General features: G+C 34.2%; 1 protein-coding gene across 1 annotated transcript; it reads left to right on the top strand.

The window, feature by feature from the left end:
* Window positions 1-228: 228 nt before the first annotated feature.
* On the top strand, window positions 229-1,653 carry LOC140984026 (probable BOI-related E3 ubiquitin-protein ligase 3). Its single transcript, XM_073451179.1, has 3 exons — window positions 229-488; window positions 584-959; window positions 1,049-1,653. Exons 1-3 carry the CDS (start codon window positions 433-435, stop codon window positions 1,634-1,636), a joined length of 1,020 nt encoding a protein of 339 aa, XP_073307280.1. The 5' UTR covers window positions 229-432; the 3' UTR covers window positions 1,637-1,653.
* The last annotated feature ends 8,187 nt before the right edge of the window (window positions 1,654-9,840 follow it).

The raw sequence follows: 9,840 nt of genomic DNA, 5'->3' as shown, positions 1-9,840 counted from the left end.
AAAGTAATACTTTTTCATGTATGACACAAAATAAGAGATTCGTTTCATAAAATACGACCCGTGAGAACGTGTCACAAGTTTTTGTTTTTTTAAAAATAAGAATTATAAATATAAGTATTAATGAGCATCTATTTCAAAATTAGAAAAAGGAGATGTATTTTAAAAACAAATAAACTAATTCATTTATATAGATGGTGATTTCGACTTATCCCTTTAAATAAACTAACACCCCTTGTTTTGCATGACCATTTCTTCTGTCTTTCATATTTTCCCTCCACCTCTCAGTCACGAACCAACTCAAGCAACACTAGAGAGAGAGGATTTTCATTCAGGTGGTTGTTATTGTAGTATAAATTCACGCCCAGGCTTAGGTGAGGAGAGACGATATCATTTATTTTCCTTCGCTTAACGAAGAAGATACATCAGGTTTTGATGGCTGTTGAAGCTCGGCATCTCCATCTTTTTCCTCCACAGGTCCTTAGCGATGGGTAGGTTCAGGATGGGTTTTCGATTTTTTGTATTATGTTTCCTGGATGTTTGTCGTGGTATATATGGGTTTTAATTCTCTGAATGAATAATGTAGGAATTTGATGATGAACAGTGTGGAAGTTAATGGAAATGTCAATGGAACTCCGATGGCATACGGTGTGATGACACCTTTATTAGGGATGAGTACGGCGACGGGTACCGCCGTTCCTATGCAAGGCTCTGCGTTATCGAATACCGTTGCGCAAAAAGCTCTGGCGATGAAATCTGATAGTGGCATCACCTGCGCCATGCCTGTTTCGAGGAAGCGTTCGAGGGATCCGGTCAGTCCTCTGCTTTCGACATTCACGAACGTTTTACCGAGTCAGGGTGCGAATCATCGTTGCGGTTCTCTGATCACTTTTATCGGAGAGGATATCTCGTCGCATATCCAACAGCAGCAATTGGAAATCGATCTTATCATATCCCAACATGTACGTACTCGTCGATATTCTCAGCCAAGTTACATTTTCTATTACGATTCAATGCATTTGCAGTTTTAGTAATGAAATTATTTTGACAGACGGAAAAGGTTATGATGGAAATGGAAGAAAAGCGTCGAAGGTATTCCAGGCGGTTCGCTGCGGCTGTTCGAGAGAACATAATAGAGAAACTGAAAGCAAAAGAAGAAGAAATTGAAAATATCGAGAAGTTAAATTGCGCGCTGGAGGAGAAAGTGAAATCCCTGTGTGTCGAAAATCAGATATGGAGAGATTTGGCGCAGACGAACGAAGCTACTGCAAATGCTCTGAGATCTGATCTGGAACAAGTCCTGACCCATGTGCAAGATGAACAGCAGCATCATCTAATGCAACGGCGCCGGTCCGATTCGGCGGCGTTGCTGGACGACGCAGAGTCGTCTTGCGGCAGCAACTTCGAGGAAACGGACACGCTGGCGTCGGCCGACAACGCACGTTACGGGGAGAAACACGAGGAGGTCAAGAGTACCGGGAACAGGATTTGCAGGAGCTGTGGGAAAGTGGAATCTTGCGTGCTGCTTTTGCCTTGCAGGCATCTGTGCCTCTGTGCTGTTTGCGGGTCGTTTCTTCACACTTGCCCCGTTTGTAGCTCCATCAAAACCGCTAGCCTCCATGTTAATCTCTCCTCATGATTCTGAGTTTTCATTTTCGTAAAAAAAAAAAAAAGGCAGTCAGTTTGTTATCTTACAATTACCGATTGAAATTCAAATCCAATAATAAAAAAATCTTTCAAGGGGGAAATTAATTAGCGTAAACGATGACTGTCGCTGCAGTGGCGAAAACGACAGGGTCGGATTCTCATAACTCGGCTGCCGTATTAGCCATTTGTGTATAATGTGGCACGACACCCTAAATTTTAACATTTCTAAAATCAATTAAGTGGGCCTTTTATTTTTAAAAAAATAGGTTTAGTAAATAAGTCGAGTTTGAGACAAATCCCTGCCCTCGTAATTTCAGGATGGTATCATGTATTTATCACAAGTAAAAAAAATATTATTCGGCCGAAAATTATTAAAGAAACAAAGAAAAGGCCAAGAAGGTAATGATAAATTAATGGTGATAAAAAGCTGATGAATTAGGGGATTTTTTTTAATATTTTATTATTATTATTATTATTATATTATTATTATTGACTTCTTTTGTTTGCAAGCCTGAAATGAGTGCATGTATACGTTGAAAGATTCTTTACAGATAACAATAAAAATATGAAACTAATTGGAATAATTAAAGATAATAACATCAGAAGTTTTGTCTGATGGATATGTGGGACTTGTCTGATCTTGTTAATATTTCAATCTCTGATTTGGATACCTTATAATTTGATTCTTTTTTTATTTTTTGGTAGATTTGTCTTTGTCTACGAATAATCTTCCAATATTTTCATTTTATTATATTTATACAGCACTAGGATAGATGTTTAAACACTATTTTTTACCCACGAAAATGTTATGTTCTGTGCCCACGAGGAGTTAGCACTTAGCAGAGTGAAATGGGATTTTCATGACTTCGAAAATGAGTTTGTGTTTGGATTGATGGTATTCGACTGACTTAAAATGCACAAAATCGAAGTGAATCTCAATTTCAATAATGAATGTCATTTTTAAATTTATCGATCAATATTTTTGCTGCAAATCAAATTTATCAATTCGTCTATAAGCTAAAAAAATTATATTTGTTTGGACAAAAATTGAATTTCACTTAAATTTGAATATATATTAAATAGTTTAATATAATTTATTTAATAATTTGAAATTTTGAAAATAAAAATTAAATTTATTATACATGTGTATATATACAAAGATGAAAATATAAAGTTTTGACAAATTACTCGTTCACCGTCTTAATCTTCGTGCTGATCGNTATATTAATTATTGAGAGGACAGTAGGTCCCCAATCAGGGAAGGAACAAACGTAGAGATCTTGGATGGCCCAGCGTGTCGAAGAGGGGCATCTGTCGCTTTACGACCGGCATGCCCTCCCAATCTACACGTGATTCCCATTTTCAACCCTCTCCTTTATTTTCAATTTTCATGACTCCCATTATTTGTTTCTTTTTTTTTTAAAATTATTATTATTATTATCTCATTGTATAGTTGGAGTAATTCTATGTCATAAACTGAAATGAAAGTCGAGAAATTGAGGTGTTTGATTAAATTTTTTTTTAAAAAAAAATTCATATCTAAAACATATAGTTTTATAAGAAAATTCAAACAAAATGATGATCTTGATCACTTTTTATCTCTTTGGTTTCGACACTTCATGGCGATGAATAAAGTCGAATTTAAGAAATCTCGTGTGATATATTCAAGTAAAATAATAGGAATTTTAATTTGTTTTACAAAATTGGTGGAATCTACAAAGTCATCACAAATTTAAATATTCGAGCATTTTGTATATATGCATGTTATATAAAATATTTCATTTAACATTATAGCATATGATACAAACAATATATTCTCAATTACGACTGTCTTTATCGGATAATATCGAGTGCTACATAACAAGTCGCATCACGCATGGGTATGAGTAAAGATTGGAATCGCTTGAATTTCTGGATCATCACTTGATTTTCTAATAATCTTACTAAACAAACATCTACAATCCATTGAAATCAAAATCGATAGAAAAAAAAAAAATAAATTTGTTGCATAGAAGCTTTGATAAAATTGATCGAACAAAATGCAAGTGAGCGATGCTGCTCTCGAATCATCTGTGCTAATGTGCACAAAGTTTAGATGAAATCCGACGTCTCATTCCACTAATTACAATCCTTTTACTAATAATTCTTTTGTTACAAAAAAGTCCAGTATTACCGTCGGTTATAATTTTTGTTAACTTTTGTCATTCTCTCTTCCTGTCTACAATCAAAATCACATATTCGTTTCAATCAATTGTAAAGTAGGGTGATGCAACTGTCGAGACTCAATTGAATGGTTAATAGGAAATATTAACTATATATATATATATCAAAAGGTAGATCAAAGTCATAAAAGAAATAAATAATTAAAGTTAGATTAAAATATTGTTGCAGCTATAAGTTAAGAAATTTAATATTGTGGTCAAGTCTAGATCAACAAAATAGTACTACTCTCATGCGTGACACGTCACCCATTTGTTAGGTCAATATTAATACCTTGATATATCTGGTTGACTAGACTGAACAATTATTTATACCGATTATTAAAATTTATAACCTTTATTATTTCGCCGCACATGTAAATTTTTTAGTAACAGTAAAAAAAACTAATTCGGTTCACTTAATTAATTAGGAGAAATCAATTAGATGGTCCACTTTGTCTGAATTGGAATTGGCTGCGACTTGTGAATATTTTATATATCAAAATTTTAGTTTTTTTTTTTGTACTTATCTATATTTGAGTTTTGATCCTTCTAACAAATACCGACAGTCCTTCAAATTCAATCTCTAAAATATAAATTTTATTTATTTGTATTTTTTTAAAAAAAATTAAAGGTATTTTTTTAGTATAATTTTTTAAAGTTGAATAACTAATTGTAAGTGTTTTGTAAATTTAATTAACTGAATTTCTACTCCGTCTAGCCACCTAGAAATCAGTAGCAGTGAAAACCATAACAATAGCTCAAATAATAATAGCGTAGGGACTCCCAAAAAAATAAGTCAAATAATTAGTTTGAAAGTAGGATTTCTTTAAAGCTTTCAGGTTTCAAATTTGTCACGCAATCTTTCGATTTTTTTTAAAAAAAGGTTTTTAGATATCATCGAACGACGTTTGTTAGTACATACTTCAATTCTAGAATACAAAAGGAACAGACCGAAATTGGCTCCAACTTCTTGCTACATTTTTTAAAAAAATTATATATAAAAATATATGAATATTGGAGGTTTGAAGTGGGAATTGTCAAAGGAGAATTGAGTGCAAGCAAATAATTGTCGTAATTGGAACATATCACGGAGTTGGTGCTTCGATTAGTTGAATGGTGCAATGTGTATTATTTGGAATTTTTCATTTATAGTAATCAATTGCATCACATATCCCTATAAAATTATAACACATAAAACCATGGATTAGCAGGAAATATATAAAATTATAATATCAATTCTTTTAAAAATGATTGAATGGAATTAAACCTCTCTAATAAATAATTATCAAGAAAATCCCGTGACAAGCAAATTGGTATGCTATATATTTGGAGACATAAAAGAAAACATGGCTTTACCCATATAAAGTGAGGAAAGTGGGAGTTCATGATGGAGAGAACAAAGGAAGGGGATATATTGCCCATGCCGTGCTGGTGCTTTCTCTCTTCTTTTTATAATCAACTTTTTTTTTTTGTACAATGCACGTAAGGACATAGAAATGTGTGTGTCGCACCGTTTGTCCATTATCGAGACATGTACCAATTTTTTCAGCTAGCTAGCAGTAGCATGATGGGTACCCTCCAACTTTGTACACTTGTGGAAGGGAAGGGAAGGGAAGGGAAGGGGGGCAATGTTCATGTCTCAACTACGACTTGCTTTTGTTTCTTTCCTCTGCTTTCTCACGTTATATCTTTATTAACGTTTAAACAGACTACCCCACCGCAAATATCATTCCCACAATCCCACCTATATTCGTATGGAGAAAAGTGACAAAAAGATGCGGCATGCACTTCACAAAGTGAAGTTAACTATCTAATCCATTCTTCGATGACGAGGCTAAAGATAAAAGTACGTACATTGTTTATGGTAGTCAGTCACAACCCCCAAAAAACTAAAAAAGAACTATAAAGGACCTAAAAAAAAACGGGGGGGGGGGGGGGGGGGTTTGCATAAGTTTGTGGTTACAATCTTTACAATTAAAGAAAACAAGAGCATCAGAGCCCACTAAGTTCACAACAAAGACTTCACTTCACTTCACCAATCCATTAGTAAGTAAAAGGAAATGGAGAGATTTTGGTGGCAAACCCACCCAAACTCTCCATTAATCTTGGCTTTATCTTAGCATTACAATATTTATTTATGCTCGCTGGCTACTGTCTTTCTCTGCCCCCACTTGCTCAAACATGAATCATGTTAGTGGGAAACCTTTTTTCCGGTGGAGCCAAATGTAGACAACAAGTAACACATGCCATAACCAAAATGGATTTTCTATTTGTTAAATGGGTTGATGAGATCATGATATTTTCATATATCAAGATTAAAATAATAATATAATCTTATTAGACATGTGCAGCTCACGTCGAACCACACTTAGAAGCTCTCTCTGTCTCTCTCTGTATCCATTTTAATAATCAATGGCAATAATATATTATATATATGGAGCAAGTGTGTGATTAAAAGGCTGGAACGGAGTAGGTAGTTGTGGAGATTGGACATGCCGACCTTTTCAATTGGATGGCAATTGGTATCTTCCTAGCTAGCCGGCTAAATTAATAATCGGAAAAGTGATTCAAAACACTAATAATTTCATACCAAAAGACAAGTGGGGAGGGGATATAATGGATGGATGTTGTCCTATGTTTTGAAATCTTGGCCAACTTTAATTTTTCTATGAAAAATCTCACATTCCAACAGTGATGAAAGTAGACAAAAGACTAGAGAGACGTTGAAAGTGACAAGACCAATTACGAATCGGCGCCATCACACAAGTAAAATTTCCACACCACCACCATATATGGGAATGCATAATGCTGTGTTGGCAACTACTACTTGCATAAATTGAAGGAATCCCTTTGGCCCACCTTCCCCAAAATAAAACCACCCCCCGCCCCACCCTACACTACCAATTAGTTGCGTGCAAGACCACCGATCGAGTGGTCCTCTTACAAGGGTAAAAATAATTTTTAGGTTCGATTCGTCCAACTTTTATTACTAAGAATAATTAACATGCCTATATATCGACGTTGGCCGACCCTGCTACATAGTTCATTATATTATAACATGAAATTGGATGGACAGCTATTAGAAGATGTGGACTTTCAAATATATATAGTAAGAAAATATAGTGCTTTAGTAGATAACCATATGTCACTCATATGCTTCTTTGCTTGACGACGCGATATTTTCTATTTAAGACCACAGAGGTAGTAGGTTCTGATCTCTCTCACCACCCCAATATATGTATCAAAATCAACAAAAAAAAAATGAAAAACCTTTTAACTTAACAGGATTTCCCTCAGTTTTCAACCATTCGTATGTATGTGAATCATGCATGGTTTTTTTTACTAGCCACTTCAGGATAAGCAAAGACAGATGGTAAATTGGTAATGGAACCAAGAACTTGATTGGAGAGTCGACTTAATGCATTTTAAGAATAAGATCAATGGGTTAAAACATATCTTTTTTATTTCGTTTTAATGGAGAGCAACTGCCCAAAACATGTATTGAAAAACCCAGTTATCAATTGTGACACACAAGAAGAATACGAGGGCCCCGAAGCCATTATTGGGCACAGATGGTCCTCTGATCATTCCATAATAGCCCAAAATTTCAAAGTGGTGATCAGAAACCCAATCTTGTCAGTACAAAAAAAGGGTCACCCAACAAGAACAGATTGCAATTCATTAAATGCCTCTGGGCCACCTGAAAAGGCCTAATATATATAAATGAACTGCAAGCCTGTTTCTGTAAGCATTGGAAATTATTCAATTGATCTCACCAAATCTGATATTTTGGGTATTATGATGTATGGAGATTGCAGGGTACAAGGCCAGAGCCCCACCATTGCTATTCTGTGAATCGGATGTAGACTTTATAGTTTTAGGAGACATGGATATTCCAAAAATTAAATGCTCATTCATTTCACCAACGTGAAATGTAGGTCGATCTTTCCTTGTATGTGGCCATAGAAGAAAAGGACAATACACCACAATTCTCACTATCTCTCATCATTTCTTTCTTTCTTTCTTTTTTCCCTGGTGAAAATTGTTTTAACTTCAATTGCAAATTGCAATAGTACATTTTAGACATGCGGATTTTGTACAGTACTTTGTAGTAGAGGATATCGTTCGACGTTTAGGATGGATTAAGGATGAGAACCTTAACCAACCAATTCTCTTATGCAAAGACAAAATTATTGGGACAAAATGAAAGATGAAAAATTTTCTCTTGTCTGTCAAAAATCGAAGTACTTTGCAGGATAAGGTTATAGGGGGACGGGAAAAAATAAAGGGAGGACACCTCCCTCCTCCTCCATGATAGTCATAATTGAGCCATTTACTAAGCCAAGACTGAGACACGAGACATCTAACTTTCCATGAGGGATGCTGTTTTAGTGATGCAAGAACATAAATATTGTCCGCATTGCAAAATTAAAGAATTTTGATGAAGCAAAAGGACTTGCATTTTGTGGAGGAAATTACACTTTCCTTTATCAAAATAATATGGTTAAGATTACGTCTATGTTGCAAATTTGCCACACACGTTTATCGGGAAAAAAAACAAACCAACAATTACTTTCAAGTAAGATTTATTCTCAATAACAAGAAATTCAGAGTCGCTCGTGTGAATTATTGGAAATCTAATACCCCAAGAATCGAATTTTCAAGAATATTTTATAAATTTTCATTGATGATTTTTAATTATTAATTTTTCAGCTATTCTGATTTAGTCTGACAGATGATTGACTTAACATGTCATGTATTAATTTTCTTGAATTTGGGTTCAATAAAAATAATTTAGATGAAAAAAAAAATCCCTTATTCCCATGGCTCAAGATTTGCATTCAATTTAGTCAAATAAAATGGAACATCATAAAAGTTTTAAGTTTCACAGAGAATATCTCAATCCCATGCTTGGAAGTATTTTATTTGGATTAAAATTCTTCAATATTCATAATAAAATATCTATTATTTTAATTAAACTTTGGACTTTATTGTCCTATTTATATGTTCATAAAATTCACTCTTTTTAATTTCATTTATTTAAGTCTCCAATTAAATTAAATAGCCAAAAAAAAAAACCTAACTTGTGAGAATTGAGCAGGCCAATTTTTGAGTCGGATGACATATGGGGCCTTTTGTTATTTTAATTGGACTTGTCAGAGAGGCCTGGTTGTATGTATGATGGGCGTCACTAGACTTGGAAATTGGGCTTTCTTGTGTTATGTATGGGTTTTTTGTTAATTCCGAGGTTTACAAATGAGAATTAAGAAATAAACATTTTTTTAACTCGAAAACTGTGTGCAAAATTATCTTTAAAGTTCGAAATCAGGATTAAAATATGTCTATGAAATTCAATTTTTTCAGGCAAAAGGGGCACCACTTACAAGATATAATCACAGTAGTCTGGTTAATATTACTGAACAAATATTTTTCACAAGAAATTAACGGAGAAAGAAAAAATAAAGTTGGCGTAAACACAATGAATTCTACACTTGGTAGAATTTATTGCACAGTAAGTTCTACAAAAATCATTGAAAAAATACACATAAAATGTTATTAATTTCAAATTTATTTTTGAGCAAATTTAGTATGCATAAAGCTCGGCCAGTATCATTCCTCGAACTCCCGACGAATATGGTCTCACAAGGCTCCTCGAAATCTATCGAACCTTGATGATCATGACCCACATCCCACAATTCTTGAAAAGCGTGATCCCGATTGGATTTGACCTCAAACTATTGTAGGATAGGGTCCGACTCATTTGCTTTGAATTACTTTGCTTATCGAAGAAAAAAAATTATGTGGACTGTTCATCAATGAAAAAGAGAGGTATGGACACTTGACTCGCCTCAAATCGGTGTGCACGTCACGTGTAACTTTTGTAGCGAAGCTTAAATATGGTATAATTCTAGAAAATGTATTAGAGACAAATGAATCGAGCGAGTTTGAAATCATAAGAATCTCTAAAAATAACACTAGCCACCACCAAAGCATC

Source organism: Primulina huaijiensis, chromosome 9, assembly GCF_012295235.1.
Source record: "Primulina huaijiensis isolate GDHJ02 chromosome 9, ASM1229523v2, whole genome shotgun sequence".
NCBI lineage: Eukaryota > Viridiplantae > Streptophyta > Magnoliopsida > Lamiales > Gesneriaceae > Primulina > Primulina huaijiensis.
Note: the sequence above shows the minus strand (reverse complement) of the source record. Positions and strands in the feature narration are given on the sequence as shown.

What these genes read in the sequence shown, in the direction of transcription:
- LOC140984026 (XM_073451179.1), top strand. Translation starts at nt 433, where the DNA reads ATGGCTGTTGAAGCTCGGCATCTCCATCTTTTTCCTCCACAGGTCCTT. An exon ending in CCACAGGTCCTTAGCGATGG is followed by an intron (nt 489 to 583) that starts GTAGGTTCAGGA and finishes TGAATAATGTAG; the next exon opens with GAATTTGATGATGAACAGTG. An exon ending in ATCTTATCATATCCCAACAT is followed by an intron (nt 960 to 1,048) that starts GTACGTACTCGT and finishes TTATTTTGACAG; the next exon opens with ACGGAAAAGGTTATGATGGA.